This window comes from Vigna unguiculata, chromosome 9 (assembly GCF_004118075.2).
Source record: "Vigna unguiculata cultivar IT97K-499-35 chromosome 9, ASM411807v1, whole genome shotgun sequence".
In the NCBI taxonomy this organism is placed as follows: Eukaryota; Viridiplantae; Streptophyta; class Magnoliopsida; order Fabales; family Fabaceae; genus Vigna; species Vigna unguiculata.
This window is the reverse complement of record NC_040287.1, coordinates 2,313,901-2,331,465: the sequence shown is the minus strand read 5'-3', so window position 1 is coordinate 2,331,465 and position 17,565 is coordinate 2,313,901. Positions and strand designations below refer to the sequence as shown.

The window sequence follows — 17,565 nt, the reverse complement described above, 5'->3', positions numbered from 1 at the left end:
TAATAATTATGAGGATATACTAAACTAATTCACTAAAAAGATGCATAATTGTTATAATTGTTAAAACCAAATAAAGTATTTAAAGTAAAGACAAATCCTAGAAAAGGAAAATAAGTAAAGACAAATAATGTATGCATCATGTGTGAATTGATATTGCAAACATTTTATATATATATAAAAAACAGAAAAAAAAAAACAACCTTTGCACACATATATATACCTCACCCCACCCATTCCATGTTCCATTGGCTCTCTCTATAAACACCATTTTTTTTTCTTGATTTCTACACAAAAACCAAAGCACTTCACACTCTCCTTTAACATCTCATTTCTCAATTCTTCAAATCTACCCTCACTTTCTCATCACATCCTTTCGCCATTATTCTTCACTAATTAAGCCTTTCTTCTTCAACATAAACATGGTATGTTCTCTAATCTCTTGCTTTAGTTTGTGTTCTCATAAGCATAAGTTTCTCTCTGTTATATATATGTTTTTCTATGGATTACCTTCCTTTTTTTTCATTTGTTTTCTTTTCTGCATAAGTTTTTTTTTTTCACCAGATAAAGTTTTCTTATACCAGTTTCAGAACCGACATAGATTATACTTTCTACTTTCTGCATGATTAGTTTCTTTGTTCTTCACAAGTGTGAATGATCTAAGGGTGAAAATCTCTCTGATGTTTCTGCTTTTAGGATTCTGAAGGTGGTTTTAGTGTTTGAAGGGTCAGATGAGTGGTATTCCGAGGCATGCAATTTTACAGCTAATCACACATTCTCAGTTTCTTGTTTTGGAAAATTAATGTAACAGTTGCTTGTGTGGACAGAATATATATTTTACAATAGTATAATGATTCTCTTTTCAAGCATGCATGTGAATGAGAAAAAAGGAAAACAAAAAGTTGAAACTGTTTAATTTATTGTTCCTTAGTTCACGGGCAAAGTAGTGCCTTGGAACCTGTCAATTTCGAGTTGGCAACAACCCTTTGGTTGAGAGTGTTTTGATTGGCTCAAGAATTCTATTGCTTTTGCGAAACCTCAAAAAACAAGTTCATATGTTTGCAGAACAATGTTTACACCTTAGACCTTACCATAAAACAAAATCGAAATTTTAGAATACTAGTTGTCGGGTCAAACTTTGTAGACTTAGATTTGGACTGTGTTTGCAATTTGCAGGCCCAGACTGCATTGTGGTCATCGTTGCTTTTACTTTGCATAAACTAAGAATATTCGTGCAATGCACAAACAAACACATGTTTATGGCAATTTGTTGTAACCCTTTCGGGGTTGTGGAAAATAAGAATGTGAAAAAATGGTGCAGGTTAAGATGAAAGAGGAAAACGAGAGGAAAATTGTGCTGACGAAGCCATTAACAATAGACAGTGAATCTGATTCAGACGCGTATAAAGCCCCTAATCTTATGCAACGAATACTAAGTTTATTCAAGAATGTACGCCCCGGTTCTGACCTCACACGCTTTCAGGTACTACTTCACTTTCTTTCACGTCTTTTTCTTCTTTCAGGTATGTACTTAAATCTTTTTAACAGAAAGTCTCGCCCAATTTCACAATTCGAAATACCCTTATGCTTATAATGAGGATTAGACACATCGATGATGAGAATAAAGAGGAAGCTCGATGGAAGGTGCTTCGAAATGTTACGAAAAGGTTAACCAAGGACACAAAAATCCTTAACACGATATGTATTTAGGATAGAGTTTGATAAGCTCCAATAGCATTCTAGTTTAACTTTAACTCCATCTTATAGAATCAATTTATAAGGTAAGGTTTTATCTATTTAAATATTATAGTTTAATAGGAAGTGCATATGTATCAAATTGGAAATTTGATAAATTTGTGATATTAAAGTTTATGTGCATTTATGGCTTACAAGAGCCTGAGCCACACCCTCTGGACCAAATAATGTCCCCACATGGCAACTAATAGGTTTTGTGAAAGTTAACTCATTTTTTAAAGAAAGGTTAGGAAGAATTACATTTGATTGGTCTATTAACTGGTGTCATTTGAGCCAGCATGTTATAGAGAATGATGAAAATCTTTTACCATGATTGTAGCTGCCACCACTATTCAACTTACCAAAGTCACAACTTCAGTGCTATGGTGAATCAGTGTATTGCACAGGATCAGACTTGCTAAGCATGTGCAACAATGGAGAGAGTCCAATTGACAGGTTCATATCTGTTGTAGCATGGAGCATATCTACCACTCGCCCTGTGAATTTTGGGGTTGCTCCTTATAATCCAATTCTTGGCGAGACACACCATGTTTCAAAGGGAAATCTTAATGTGTTATTGGAGCAGGTACATGCTTCTCATTTCCACATTTCCACATGGCCTCATTCTGAATTTTTATGAAGTAATGTTATTCATAAATTCTGCATCAGTTTTTTACCTTTTTGATGATATCAACCATCAATTGTATACTTTTTTGTTTGTTTATTGAAACTTGAAACGTGGATTTTGGCTTAGTTACTTTTTCCTTGATATCTTCCTATGTAATCACATTATTGGTTTATTTTTTGTATGCAGATTTCACATCACCCTCCAGTAGCTGCTCTCCATGCAACTGATGAGAAGGAAAACATTGAAATGATATGGTGCCAGCGGCCTGATCCAAAGTTTAATGGTATTTCACTATATTCATCCTTTTCTAGACTATTATCCATTTCAAAAATCAACTTTCAAATGTTTGCTCAAAAAAAAGTTTCATCTACGTGTGGTTGGTGCTGCAAAGATTTGTGACACTGATTAATTGATTAAATAAAACTGTGACCAGATAATCAACAAAGAATCATTACTGAGGACATATTTTTCATATCATCAATCAGATATCAACAGGGGAAATCTAAGAATCAGTGTTCTAGACACACTTATTAGCAATCCTTTGTATCAAACACTGCAATTGATAATATCTAGTACCAAGGAAACTTCCATGTTGACAAAATTATTAGGAACTCAGTGTCAGTATTTATCTAATCTTTTAAAGATCTTTCTGATTTTAAAACCAGAAATGTGCATCACAATTTGAATTCTTGGATTTCTTAAATTCTTCACAAAGGATAATAAAAATAAGGTCCAAATTGAATAAACTTTTCAACAAGTACTTTTAGAAAATAAAGAAAAAAAATCAAACTTTCTCAAACTTAAAATTTCAACATTTTTGTTTGACATCTCATCAATAAGATGAGGAACATGCTTTGGCTTTAATTTGTGGGGGAAAAGATTATTTAGACATATACCTGAGCAAGTCAGTTTCAACTTTCATGTTCTAAATGTAGCCTCTGACAGCAAAGACTTACACATTTTTATGTCTGTGCTGCAAATTAAACATACAGGCAGATCAATTGAAGCTAAAGTGCATGGTATACGGCAGCTGAAGCTACTCAATCATGGTGAAACATATGAAATGAATTGCCCTCACCTTTTACTTAAAATTTTTCCAGTTGCTTCGGCTGATTGGTCTGGCACAGTTACCATCCGGTGCCAAGAGACAGGCCTAGTGGCTGAGTTATCCTACAGATCAAGTAGTTCCTTTCTAGGAATTGGAGGGAACCATAGAATGATCAAAGGAAAAATCCTTGACTCTTCATCACTAAAAGTTTTGTATGAAGTTGATGGTCATTGGGATAGGTATTATTTTCCTTCTAAACACATCTTAGAACTTTCACTTGTTTTTCACATCGTATCTAGTATAAGCACATAAAGTGCATAGTAGCAGAGAACAATATAAGAAGGAAATTTAAGTTTAACTCAAATTTACAAAACTTGTACGGTTTTGCATCCATTTATATACATTTATATACTGTAAATTGATTTTATTTCTAATCGATTACTTTCAACAATTGGTTAACTTATTCAGCAGTTACATGGCTGTGTTATTTTCAAGAATGGTATTTTTCAACCAAGGTGAATGTTCTTATGGCTTTTGTTATGCAGGATTGTAAAATTGAAGGATACAAATAATAAGGAAGTAATGGCTTTTGTTATGCAGGATTGTAAAATTGAAGGATACAAATAATAAGGAAGTAAGAGTAATATATGATGCACAGGAAGTTCTGTCAGGTCTAGAAACACCAAAACTCAAGGATTCGGAGGTACTAAAAACTCAATGTGTATGCACATCAAATAATCAAACTTTATGTTCAAATAGTGATTGTGTTTTGTGTCATGTTTTCCTGATTGTGACATGAGATTTTATGTTGATCAGAGTGTATGGCCAACTGAATCAGCTCATGTTTGGGGAGAACTGAGTGAAGCCATAGTGAAGAAGGACTGGGAGAAAGCAAGAGAAGCAAAGCTAGAAATTGAGGAAAGACAAAGGAAGCTCTTGAGAGAAAGAGACTCAAAAGGAGAAACATGGGTTTCTAAACATTTTGTAGTATCTAACAACAAAGAAGGGTGGGAGTGTTCACCTATTCATAAGACTGTACCAGCTGCCCCCATCACAGCACAATAATTGTTACTGTTCCGTACTCAAAAGCAATGAAATACATTTTAGAAGAGAATGTTCATTGAAGAATTTAATTGTTGAATTAAGTTCTTGCCTAATAAGTTACCTGATAAGGGAGAATTTGATTAAAAAAAAATTAGATCTTTGGGAATCCAAGATTTAAAATGTTAGTTATCTATGTTTTAAATTAAGTTTTTCAGAGAATTGTTCGAATGAAAGAGATAAGAATATATATATTTTTTTTTTCAAATTTTTAAATAATTAATAGATAAAAGTAATATGATTTTCTTATTATTAGATAATTTAATATGATAAAGAATATTTATTTTTGTAAAATCTATCACATTACTTTTAAATTCTCAAGAAACTTATATAAATCTTTCAAGAAATATTTATGACAAATCAAACAAATTTTAGTCGTTTGCACATTAAAAAAAAGACTCTGTTTGTATAGTGTAAAGTTTTATGATGGTGTTTAATAACAAATCACCTTTTATGCTAAACTTGTTACATTTTATGGAAGATAGTTTAAAAATCACACCAGTAGTGATTTGTAATTGATTAATTATTAATTTATAATTACTTTATTTTCTATACATATTTTTTTTTTCATAACAATTTTATGTTTTCTGCAATGGGAAATTATGTTTTTACACCTACCAATAAAAAGAACCATTTAACACTTCAATATATTAGTATCTTAATTATATTTTTATTTTTAAGCTAAGATATTCATAAATACAGTTCTATATTATTAAAAATAAGTTGTAAAGTGGGTTTTTTTAAGGAATAACATGTGCATGAAGTTTTTCCATCGATCCCAAAACAATAGATATTAGATAATCCTAGATGAAATCATTTTTCTTTGACAAGAACTATATCCTTTTCAACACTTCTTTTAGGTTCATCCAAGAGAACTCAGAAAGAGGGTGGTTTATAAATTTTGGTCCATTATTAATTGTTGTGACCATTTCAAAGAAAAATATGAATTCCTCAACACATTAGCTCACGAACTACTCGTCACTTTCATATCAATGACATCTCTTTCCAAAAGATGGAACACTTCTTCAATAGCCTTGGAACCTGAGTCATTTCCCTTCTGCCATAATAGAACACTTCAGAGACAAGTAACCACTGACCAAAGCATGTGAAAAATGTAGATTATACATAGATACATGTTGAGAAATTATTAAAATTAGCTAAAAAATAATTTATACAATACCAAATCTTAAATTTTATCATATATAAAAAATAAATCTATATTCAGCTATATTCACCTTTCCAGAGTCCCAATTCAGTGCTATGGTGAATCTCTATATTCCACAACTTCAGACATGCTAAGAAGGTGCTACACTGGACAGAGTCCACTTGCAGTACTCATGTGAGTTGTAGCATGAAGCATATTGTTAAGTTTGTAAGGAGGGGTATCGTTGGGGAGATACAAACACCAATGAGATCTAGGCCCAACCACATAAGACATTGACACCACTCTTAATCCAAAACTTTAAGGCGATGAGTTTATGGGTCTTTATTTTTATATAGTATTCTATTTTCTCATTTCTAGCCAATATGGAACTTAGACTCACACTTGGATTCCTAACACATATCCACCACATCCCGCAATTTTTTGGAGTTGCCCCCTACAACCCCACTCTTGGAGAGACACATCATGTTCCAAAGGAAATCATAATGTCTTACTAGAGCAGCACATGCTTTTGCATTCTGTTACAAGCTCAATGTGGTCACAAAATTATCACATTTGATCAATCGTTACATTCTCATAACCTTTAAGCTTAAGCCTCTCATGTCTTGTGTAATGGACAGATACTTTTCAGTGAGTATTGTTCTGAATTTACTTGTTTTCAGGTTTCACACTACCCTCGTTTGTCTGCCCTGAAGCAACTGATGAGAAAGAAAACATAGAAATCATTTGGTTCCCGTATCCCTTTCCAATGCTTATGTATCCTTCTCATTCTCACTTAAAGAAGGTATTTTCATGGCATACTTTAAGTTCTTGCAGAAATCCCAGCACGTTATTGTAAAAGAAATGTTACTTTAAACCAATCAAACCAACTTTTGATTGCTCTAGTTCCAATTAAAACATGAAAGAGTTCAAAATGAAAAGTAGTAGGCGAAATCATGAGGTTTTATTTTCATGCATATGTCAGCTCAATAACAAGAACAAAATGCATGAGTTGGCAGGTGTTCTTGAGTTCAACCCAAGATCTTGTTGTGTATATTTAATCAGAGTGTGTGGCCAACTGAATCAGCTCTTATATGTAGTGAATTGAGCCAAGCCATCCAAAGAAAAGACTGGGAAAAAAAACAAGAGAATCAAAGAAAGCTGTGGAGGAAAGACAAAGGGAGCTATTGAGAGAGCGAAAAACTTATGTTCCTTAACATTTGATTCTGTCTCAATGCAAAGAAGTGGTCTGGGACTGTTTTACCTATTCAAAAGTGGGCCCCTTCATCTCCTTGTAACCTTGTAATTTGCCGTTTTGTTTATATTAGCCACTAGTCCCACTACTACATTATAACTACTATTTTATAAAAGTAGCCATGTGAGAGTTTTTGCCAAAGTCATCATTAAAAAAAGAACAAAGAAAAGTCTATCTGATATTGCACACTCCTTATTGGATTTGGTGTTCAGAAGGAAGAAATTATGCCTATGATACAAGTTTTTCTACCTGAATCAACAAAAATTGAGTTTGATCCTTTTTCTTTCCCTTCAATCAGACAACCAAATTATCGTATCAGTTGCTAAAAAAGTTATAAATTGTTTGTGTTGTGTTGTGTATTGTATCCTAATTTGCAATCCACTACCAGAGATTTCTCTTCATCTGATTGCTCCATTAATTTTAATTGCAAGACACATTTTCAGTAATCAAAGATTGTTCATGAATTCTGCAAACTGAAATATCAAGTGCTTAATCATTTGGATCATAAATACAAAGAAGAATTATACACAAGAAAATATCAAGTGTAACTGTCTCAAATTTCAATTTTTTCCCTTGTCAAAAGATAATCAAACCACCTAACATGTGTCTTCTTCCTTCCTAATTTTACCTCAATTCAAGGTCTTTCAAACATCAAATATGTTCTTGCAAATCTGACTCACTTCTCCGATTGAAAGACTTCTCTCTGATGGTGTCCAAGATAGGTTTCCAAGGCTGCACTCTACACGGACTTCGCTCAACCACACCAAGCCTCCCAGGACTCCTTGAAGGCGAATTCCAAACATTGTTCAACCCTTGTTGGCTTGAGAAAGGACCATCTTTGAGAGAAGACCCTTTGCTGGTTTTTGCTATTGCAGTGAGCCTCTTTGCAAGGGAAGCCAAATCCACAGGAGAAACATCAGCTTGAAGGATTGAGTACGGTAGCATGAAGTAGACATTCCCAGGTTGAAGTTCTGTGTCTCCATTCAATGGTTTTGAACAAGGTGAAAGAAGCTGAAGTGAGGTACAAACAAAGTGCTTTGGACAGGTGCCAGTGAGTTGGCTCACAGAAATTGGGTTCTCAAAATCCTCCACATATCCACTGAGATGAACCAAACGGACATTGTTGGTTGTGGAGGATGGTTTGGAAGAAAAACAGGCTCCCATATGTGACTCTTTCTTGGTAGATGATGATGAAGAATGAAAGGGTAAAGCTAACTACTAAGTTTGTACTTATTATGTATGACTAATGTTAATTTACTATATAGTATACACAACTGGGGTTTGATTATTGATGCGTGGAGGGATAAATTTCTAGTATTTTTTTGCCTAAGCAGCCTTTTGATAAAATGAAATAGACGGTTATCGGTAACCTAAGCAGTGAATTTTCTGACTGATTCCTTGTGTTTATCTTCAACTTCATTCAAGGACTCAAAAGGGTGGCCATTTAATAAAAGTGCTTCTGCATGAAAACACAAGCTGAAGCCTCATGTGGACAATAAAGGCATTTATACATGTTAGTTTAAGTGAGAAACTCTCAGTGGCATTTTTTCAAACACCATAATTTCTAACCCAACCGTATGAAACGGGGTAATTGACCAGATAGACCTGCAAAATGCTATCTTCAAGCGTTGAAACATTCAAAGCAGAGCCAAATTAGTGACTGTAATCATGCAATGAGAAGTAAACTCAAGAATGAAAAGACTTTAATGGTATAATTAGCATTGGTTTTTGATTTTAGATTTGGATGAAATGGATGTATCTTGTACGTGAGGTTAGGGTGAGGAGCATTACCAATGATAGCTCTCAGAAAATGTGTTGGTGGGTCCCTTTTGTTTGAGGGAAATATAAATTCAACAGAAGAGAGTGGACTTAGAACACGAGGTCTTGACTGAAGTGTTGGAAACGCTAACTTTTCGTTGTGATTTTACAGTGCATGACTCTGACTCTTTTGGTTTCATGCTACTTAACTTCATGTTGGAGTGCTACCTTTTGTTTTGTGCCATGTTCATGCTCTCTGATTTGTGTGGTGTATAATCTTATTGTGCATGCATTTATTGGGAGAAAATTTTAGACTGTTTCAAAAATATATGACAAGAATCTAAATACGAGTTAAAAGTTAATATTTAAGAAAAATTAAGATCCACAAGTATTATGTTCTAAGATTTACTATCTTTCCGCACCGAATAGTCTTATGTATTATTTAGAAGTTGAGTTCTTGAGATCTTGAATAATTTAAATATCTCTTTCTATTCTCATTCTTTATATTAACTTTAAAGAATAAATTTTATAGAAGTTAAGATCTAAAACAGTTTAAATATCATTTATTTTTTTATATTCTTGTGTGTCTTTTAAAAATAAAATTATAATGATTTATGATATTCATGACTTATTCTTATTTATTTTATAAATATAATATATTTTGAGAAAATGTGGTTGTAAATTATAATAATATTTTTAATAATCACGTAAAATAGAAAATTGAAATGCTATCTTGAAATTAGTGATTCTCACTTTTTTTGAATGTTATTTAATTTCCTTTTAAGAGAGAAAAGAAAAAGCAAGGTTTGGTTTCTTTGACTTTTCCTTGATCCTGACTTTTTCTTGATGGATAAATTTTGAGACAATGACTTGTGTCAAGGAAGAAAACTTTGTCACACATTAATTTATATAAACCTCTTAATTAAAAGTTCATATTTAATAAAACAATCTTCATAAATTAGTCTACTTTCACTCATTTACAGCTTAACTTTAAATATTTATTTACTTATCAATTTATTAACAAGTAATGTGTGTATCATGTAAGACACTAAAACTTATATTATCTTGTACACATTATAAATGAATTAATAAATAAATTAAACAGATATAATGTGTAATAAACATCTTAATTTCAAAATCAAAAATAAAAACTAATCTAAATTATGTAATTCAATTTACCAAATCCGTTCTATGTACTACAAATTAGAGATCTTCATAATGATTATTTTTTCTTTTGTTTATTGGCACAATTGAGATAATTTCTTATGTATAATAAAAAATAATAATGTACGGTTGTCCTTTTGTTTTTGGCTTTTGATCTACGTCTCTTAGTTTCTACGTATCTTCCAATGTGATTTAAACTTGTTTAATTACTTTATAAGTTACTTGATACGATAAAGTTTCCAATTTGTTTTGGATTAATAAAAAGTTGGAGATGTTATTTTATAATATTTGATTGCTCATTCAAAATTAGGAAATATTATTTCCTTTTAATTTTCTCTATTTATATGTATCGTATGATTATTCTTGTGCGAGCTGAAAATATTTTTTTTTCTTAGTTAAAATAATTTTGTCTACATAAATAGTTAAAGATAATATCGAATTAAAGTGTCATGGTTGAAAAGATGAAGTTGGGAATCAGTGAGGAAGGGTATTTTGGTCCTTTTATCTGTTAGTTTTCAGGTGTAGTTACTAATTGGGGAGGTGTAGGAAGCAATATTCTTCCAAAATGCAAGAGTATATGTAGCCCAATTGTACATGTTGGACTGCATGCAGCGATTTTGGATCCAGTGATTGGTCAGGCCCAATTAAAGTGGGAGGGAGCACCTCTCTGATCATGTCACTCTCTCTGCTCCGATTCAGTCTCGAACCGAAGAGAATCTAACCGAAGGAAGTAGCATTTCAATTTTCATCCAATGTTGGAACAACAACTACGTTGTTTTTGAAATCCAAGCATTGTCTTTTCCCTTCTATGTTGTTCCACCCACGACCCTTGTCCCTCCAAACCTTGCTCAAGCGTGGCTTCACCCCCACTCCCAAACCCATCAACCGCTTCCTCCTTTTCCTCTTCCACCTCCAAAAGTTCAACCTAATAACCCACTTCTTCTCTCAGCTGCAAACCAACAGCACCCCCACCAACCCCCGAACCCTCTCCCTCTTCACATGGGCACTCCTCAAATCCCACAAATTCGAACAAGCAGAACAATTCATGCACACTCACTTGAAAATCACTCACCCCTTCATGTGGGACACCCTCATCCAAGGCCTCTGTGCCCAACGCCACGACCCTGAGAAAGCTCTCTCCGTTTTGCGGCGTTGTGTGAGGGACCGTGCTGTAGTACCTTCTTCTTTCACCTTTTGTTTTATAGTTCATGAATTGAGCTCAAAGGGGCTGATGGGTATGGCCGTTGAGGTGCTGGAGTTGATGGCTGAGGATGGAGTCAGGTACCCTTTTGATGATTTTGTGTGTAGTTCCGTGATTTCTGGGTTTTGTAGGGTTGGAAAACCGGAACTTGGGGTGGATTTTTTTAAGAGAGTCACTGATTTTGGTGGGTTTAGGCCCAATGTGGTGACTTGCACGGCTCTTGTGGGGGCTCTTTGCAAGATGGGGAGGGTTGGAGAAGTATGTGATTTGGTGCAGTGGATGGAGAAGGAAGGGTTGGGATTGGATGTTGTTTTGTATAGTGCTTGGGCTTGTGGGTATGTTGAGGAGAGGATTTTGGTTGAGGTTTTAAGGAGGATGAGGGAAATGGAGGAGAAGGGTATAGACCATGATTGTGTAAGTTATACTGTGCTTATAGATGGGTTCTCCAAGCTAGGTGATGTGGAGAAGTCGTTTACTTTCTTGGCCAAGATGATAAAAGAAGGACATAGACCTAATAAAGTCACTTACAGTGCAATCATGTCTGCTTATTGTAAGAAGGGTAAGGTGGAGGAAGCGTTTGCTGTTTTCGAAATCATGAAAGAATTAGGAATTGAAATGGATGAATATGTGTATGTGATTTTGATTGATGGGTTTGGAAGGAGAGGGGATTTCAATAAGGTGTTTAGTCTGTTTGATGAAATGGAGAGGAGCGAGATCAGCCCTAGTGTTATTGCATACAATGCTGTTATGAATGGTTTATCCAAGCATGGGAGGACAGTAGAGGCGGATGAGTTATCGAAAAATGTTGCTGCAGATGTGATTACATACAGCACACTTTTGCATGGGTATACTGAAGAAGAGAACATTCCCGGGATTTTGCAGACAAAGAAGCGAATAGAAGAAGCTGGGATAGCTATGGATGTTGTCATGTGTAATGTACTGATCAAAGCACTGTTCATGATGGGGGCTTTTGAAGATGTTTATGCACTTTACAGAGGAATGTCTGAAATGGATCTGGTTCCAAATTCAGTGACTTACTGCACAATGATTGATGGGTATTGCAAGATACGTAGACTTGACGAGGCACTAGAGGTATTTGATGAATTTAGAAAGACTTCAATCTTGTCACAGGCGTGCTACAATAGTATTATTAATGGCCTTTGCAAGAATGGTATGGCAGAAATGGCCATTGACGCATTTCTTGAACTCCATAACTCAGGTCTCGAGTTGAATATAGGTACATTTAGGATGTTAATGAATACAATTTTTGAAGAAAACAATACAAAAGAGGCTTTAGATTTTGTTTACAGAATGGATGGTTTGGGACCAGACATATATAGTGCAGTATGTAATGATTCTATCTTTTTATTATGTCGAAGAGGATTACTTGATGATGCAAATCATATGTACATGATGCTGAAAAAGAGAGGTCAACCTGTCACGGGCAAGTCTTATTACTCAATTTTGAGAGGGTATCTTAGTAATGGGAACAGGGAGAAAATTCTGCCCCTTTTGAATAGCTTCCTGAAAGAATATGGTCTAGTTGAACCAATGGTACAAAGTATACTTGCATGCTACCTCTGTCTGAAAGATGTCAACCGTGCCCTTCAATATCTTGGAAAAATGGTGGATAACTCTGTTGCCGACATTTTCCCTGCCTCTATTCTTAAGATTCTCATAAAGGAGGGTAGATCTTTAGATGCATATAAGCTTGTCACAGAGACTCAAGATAATTTACCAGTCACATATGTTGATTATGCCATTGTTATTGATGGTTTGTGCAAGGGTGGATATCTCAATAAAGCATTGGATCTCTGTGCCTTTCTTGAAAGGAAGGGGATGAATTTGAACATAGTCATATATAATTCAATCATAAATGGATTGTGCCATGAGGGATGTCTTATTGAGGCATTTCGGCTGTTGGATTCGTTAGAGAAACTTAATTTGGTACCCTCTGAAATAACTTACGCTACAGTAGTTTATGCTCTATGTAGAGAGGGGTTTTTGATAGATGCAGAGCATATTTTCAGGAAAATGGTCCTCAAGGGCTTTCAGCCTAAAGTACAAGTTTACAACTCATTACTTGATGGATTTTCTAAGCTTGGACGATTAGAAAAGGCATTTGAGCTTCTTATTGATATGGAGACAAAATATATCGAGCCTGACAGTTTGACGATAAGTGCTGCAATTAATTGCTATTGCCAAAAGGGTGACATGCAAGGAGCCCTTGAATTTTACTATAAGTTCAAGATTAAATCTGTATCACCTGATTTTTTTGGCTTCTTATATTTGATAAGAGGTCTTTGTTCCAAGGGAAGGATGGAAGAAGCCAGGAGTGTCTTGAGAGAAATGCTCCAATCCAAGCATGTGGCAGAATTGATAAACATAGTCAACAAGGAGGTTGATAGTGAGTCAATAAGTGATTTCCTTGCCACTTTGTGTGAGCAAGGAAGGGTTCAAGAAGCTGTTACAGTTCTCAATGAAATTGCCTGTATACTCTTTCCTGTTCAAAAGTTGTCCACTTATAAACGACAAAAGATTTATGAATGGAAGGATTTTGGTTCAAAATGCTCAAGCATTCTACCTTCCTCTTGCAGAAGTGGTTGGAATCTTGGATCTTATGATGACAAAGATGTAAATAATCTTGCAACAAATAATAATGATTGTATGACAAGATCCCAGATACATGGTTTTGACTTCTATTATTCTAGAATTGCTGCACTTTGTGCCAAAGGGGAACTTCAGAAAGCAAATCAATCAGCGAAAGAAATGCTTTCTGATCTGACAGAGTCCATGAACTGAACGTGTGGGGTAAATAAGGAGAATTCTTTTAGTGCTTGAACTGCTCCCCGTGTGCTGCTGGCAAAGAGAGCACACGGATGACACCTACAGGTACATAATTTTTCATTATAGTTAAGCTTCTAAAGTGTCTATACATGTATAATGGGTTACCATTTCTTTGGTACTTAACATAATTTATTGAAACTTACCTGAAAGCTTAATGCCACCTTTTAAATTGTGTAAATTCTTAACTTCTTTGTTAGACAATTTTGGCACGGCATCTATGTTCTTTACAATTTCCATTCTTGTAATCATGTTTATTGTCCTCTGCACTACTACATTTATTGCGTGTCATTACTAGTGTCAATTGGTTTGAGTGCTTTTACCCTTTGTCTTTCTATTTTATGTGGTCAATCTGGTTTTGACTCTGCTGTTCCCAGTCCCCAAAGACTTGGGCCTGCACTTATACTGGATCTAATTTTGTTACTAAGTAAATGGGGGGTATTAGTTTACGGTATTGCAATACAATACATGCTTTCGCTGCCAGAAGCTGCCTTTCACTCTTTCTCCTTGCCTAGCCCTCAACCTTAAAGCATACCATCAACCTTGATCTGTGTGTCCGTGCTTCAGGTAAATCAGTTCCTGCAAGTCAATGAATGTGGCACCCTTTGTGATTTTCCTTAAAGGGTTAAACCTTTCTATAATGCATAATAGTAATGTGTGTATAATAATAAAAATGAGAAATTTCGGTCATGTTCAATGTTCTGGACTATGAAGGGTGGTTGCTGTTCGAGGTTTTTACACAACCCAAAGGCAATTTCCGGCAATGGTCTCTTTCTCTTTTACATTTCCTTACTATTGTATAAACGAATAAGATTTCCAGTTTCCATTGTAGTTATAACCAGAGAAGTAATTTTGTAGCCCTCTGTCTTCCTTTTTGCTACAATCACCAATCTGAAAGGGACAAATGTCTATGGGAGGGGAAACAATATCAGCCTAAAATACATTGCAGAAATAATCATATTTTTTTTAATTTTTATAACCTTATCATAATCTTTACTATGACGCACGGGACAGTGAAAACTCACTCAAGGTATTATTGACATTTGACATGTCCATTTTATTTCTGATTATTTGTGCCATGCTTTGAGTCACAGGACTGGATGAATGCTGGATCCTTTTTGAAAAGGCAGTTATGTAACATGGTTGATGAACTACTGTCTGTCCTTGCTCCTGTTCGGCACTGTCACCCATAAAGTGATTACCAAGGAACCTGCTGGACTCAACACTGAGCCAATATAGAAATGGTAATATATATATACACCTTTCTCATCTAATTTGGGTTTGTTGCTTCAATTATAGTTCTTTCCAGTAAAGGGATTTAGCTGCAGCAATGATTCTGGTAATGTACATCTTGTTGAAGATAAAATTGAACCTTTTTTTTTTTTTTAATTCCTTTGGTTTTCCCTACAACTATACAATTTTTTTATTTTACTTTTACATTTTTTTTTCACTTTATTAAACTGTATATACTTACACTGGATAGGTAATGAAATTAGTTTCATACTCTATTTGTTTTCTGTTTTCAATTATATGTGGTTTTCATTTATGCTGGCTAATAAAGTACTTGTATACCAAAAACATTAAAAGAAATATTTTTTCTTAGGCTCAAAATGAACAGGCTGAAACACTTTTCTTTAATTTATGTTGAGTAGTTCTTCTAGTAGAAGATAACTACCTTTTTGTGAGAGTATCTCATGTCATGATTGCATTTTCTGTCTAACTGTTGTTTATTTGTCACCTTTTGTTCATAAAATAAATTATATGGACTCAAGAATCATAACATCCTCATAAAATAGGCTTTGTTAAACAGGAAAAAGAAATAAAATTTTATTAGTTAAGGAAAGCAGACAAGGAAACCCAAATACCTGGAAAAATTAGAGAAGACACATTGTATACACACTGCCTAGACTTCTTTTTTCTTTTCATAAACTCAAAAGTTGCATCTCTATGTTTTCTTTCTTTTTAATGTATATAAATTTTGAACTGATGGAAGAAAGGCTAATCCGCATTTTGGTGAGTGAAACAGAAACTTTGAAGTTTTCTGATACACTGTCAACTGAATTGTTATTTTATTCTACTTTTCAATTTTCATTGACTTGAAGATTCTTGTTTTGATTATGATACTTTCTAATTTCTTGTCCTTTCATATATTTGTTTTAAGAGCCTTGAATCTGAAAGGTTCTTGGCTTGGCTTGGAAGAAATGAACCTTTGACTAAGATTACATATAGTCACGTCTCAGTTTACTCTGTAAAAATCTTATGCATGGAAGTTATGTTCTGGGATTTTGAACACATGTAGAGAAAACTGGTTTTCTTTTTTATCTTTCACGATAAAAAAAACAAAATACTGTTTAACTTTATTTTTCTTGAAGCATAGCATTTTGATGAACTACACCTGTGAACTCCTCGGGGCAACTAAATTCAAATTTTCAAAAAGTAATGTGTTTTGAAGCAACACTTGAACGATGGTTGTGGGTTGTGCTGACAATTTTTTGACAAATGATTTAAACTTAAGGATGGAAGAGATGAAAGAGAGAGAAGTAGATGGAAGAGATGCTAAAAACTGTGTATGGATATGGACTACACAGCAAAGTCCATTTTATACAGATTGATGACGATAAATACAAATAATTATAGGATATTTTATTTTTACATACCTAATATTATGATATGCCTATTCTAATAAGATATTCTTATAATTATAAAGATCCTAATTAAATAAGAAAATAAATCAACATATAAAAGACGAACAAGTCCTAAGAGATCATCTAAGATACTATATAATATTCTAAGGTAGTATCTGAAGATATTTCTTATTTTTCTAACAGTAATTGTGTGTGTGTGTGCGTGTACTGACTATAAACTGTATGGAAAATAAAATGACTTTCTGTAGCTGCCAAGAGCAGTAAAGGTTTTACAACGTGTTGAACATTACACATTACCGATTTGAACAGAGTTTCCACCATTTTGTAGTGTTTTTTCCATCTGAGATTGGTTCTACTCTTATGATATACAGCTCATGGTATACACGTCGGATGGCTGCTAACACAATACTCAGAATACAAGAGCTGTAATAATGTTGTTGTAATTCTTGAAGAAAGGGGATAAACTGCATGCTAATTTCTGCTTTAAGCCTGGATCGACCAAAGTCTTACTCCCTCTCTTTGTGGCTATTGAATGTAAGTGTTTTTCTTTCTGTTCATGTTATAATAAATAAGCATATTGAGTTGGATTATTGTTCTTTGATTTTCTGCCTTTCTTCCCCTCTTTCAACTGAATGATGCTTGATTTGTAGACATTAAATTTTACTTTATTCTCTCTGGCCTTATAGATCTTGAGTGTTTTTTCTATTAAGGTTAAGTATTTCTCAGCCAGTTGCATGTAATTGCAAACTGGCTGTGTCTTGAGCCTTTGACAGAGATGGCTGGACTGTGGAGACAACTGGAGTTAGACGTTGAAAAATGCCTATCTGGAAGAATGATTGTGTAATGTCACCAAAAATAGAACTATAACATTATTGGAAGGTTTGAATTTTTCTTTTGTTGGTGGTTGAAAATTAATATTATGTAAGAACAATTATGATGTATTCATAGATAGTTCAAATTTACTTCTGTCAGTCCAGTCACCTACCTAAACTACTTACATTATTCATTTATGGCTTAAATAAGGTTTATAGTTTTAATATGTGGTTAAT

The 17,565-nt window shown here is 34.2% G+C and overlaps 3 protein-coding genes across 7 annotated transcripts; 2 read left to right on the top strand and 1 right to left on the bottom strand.

Annotated features, from left to right (window-relative positions):
* Positions 1 to 235: 235 nt before the first annotated feature.
* LOC114162286 (oxysterol-binding protein-related protein 4C-like) lies at positions 236 to 4,532 on the top strand. 3 transcript variants are annotated; one of them, XM_028046116.1, is made up of 8 exons: positions 239 to 422; positions 694 to 745; positions 1,319 to 1,480; positions 2,072 to 2,317; positions 2,546 to 2,642; positions 3,352 to 3,646; positions 4,008 to 4,110; positions 4,224 to 4,532. In XM_028046116.1, the coding sequence occupies exons 3-8, from the start codon at positions 1,325 to 1,327 to the stop codon at positions 4,470 to 4,472; spliced, it is 1,146 nt and encodes a 381-aa protein (XP_027901917.1). In that variant the 5' UTR covers positions 239 to 422; positions 694 to 745; positions 1,319 to 1,324; the 3' UTR covers positions 4,473 to 4,532. The 3 variants fall into 3 exon arrangements, with proteins under 3 accessions (XP_027901916.1, XP_027901917.1, XP_027901915.1); XM_028046115.1 differs by lacking the exon at positions 694 to 745 and having other exon boundaries at positions 236 to 422; XM_028046114.1 differs by lacking the exons at positions 239 to 422; positions 694 to 745 and having other exon boundaries at positions 1,310 to 1,480.
* A 2,881-nt stretch (positions 4,533 to 7,413) lies between these two features.
* Positions 7,414 to 8,361, bottom strand: LOC114162769. Its single transcript, XM_028046744.1, has one exon. It carries the CDS (start codon positions 8,066 to 8,068, stop codon positions 7,556 to 7,558), a length of 513 nt encoding a protein of 170 aa, XP_027902545.1. The 5' UTR covers positions 8,069 to 8,361; the 3' UTR covers positions 7,414 to 7,555.
* A 2,105-nt stretch (positions 8,362 to 10,466) lies between these two features.
* Positions 10,467 to 17,553, top strand: LOC114163142 (pentatricopeptide repeat-containing protein At5g57250, mitochondrial). 3 transcript variants are annotated; one of them, XM_028047262.1, is made up of 4 exons: positions 10,467 to 13,919; positions 14,966 to 15,115; positions 16,888 to 17,050; positions 17,243 to 17,553. In XM_028047262.1, exon 1 carries the CDS (start codon positions 10,635 to 10,637, stop codon positions 13,827 to 13,829), a length of 3,195 nt encoding a protein of 1,064 aa, XP_027903063.1. In that variant the 5' UTR covers positions 10,467 to 10,634; the 3' UTR covers positions 13,830 to 13,919; positions 14,966 to 15,115; positions 16,888 to 17,050; positions 17,243 to 17,553. The 3 variants fall into 3 exon arrangements, with proteins under 3 accessions (XP_027903063.1, XP_027903062.1, XP_027903061.1); XM_028047261.1 differs by having other exon boundaries at positions 17,227 to 17,553; XM_028047260.1 differs by having other exon boundaries at positions 16,888 to 17,553.
* Positions 17,554 to 17,565: the final 12 nt, after the last annotated feature.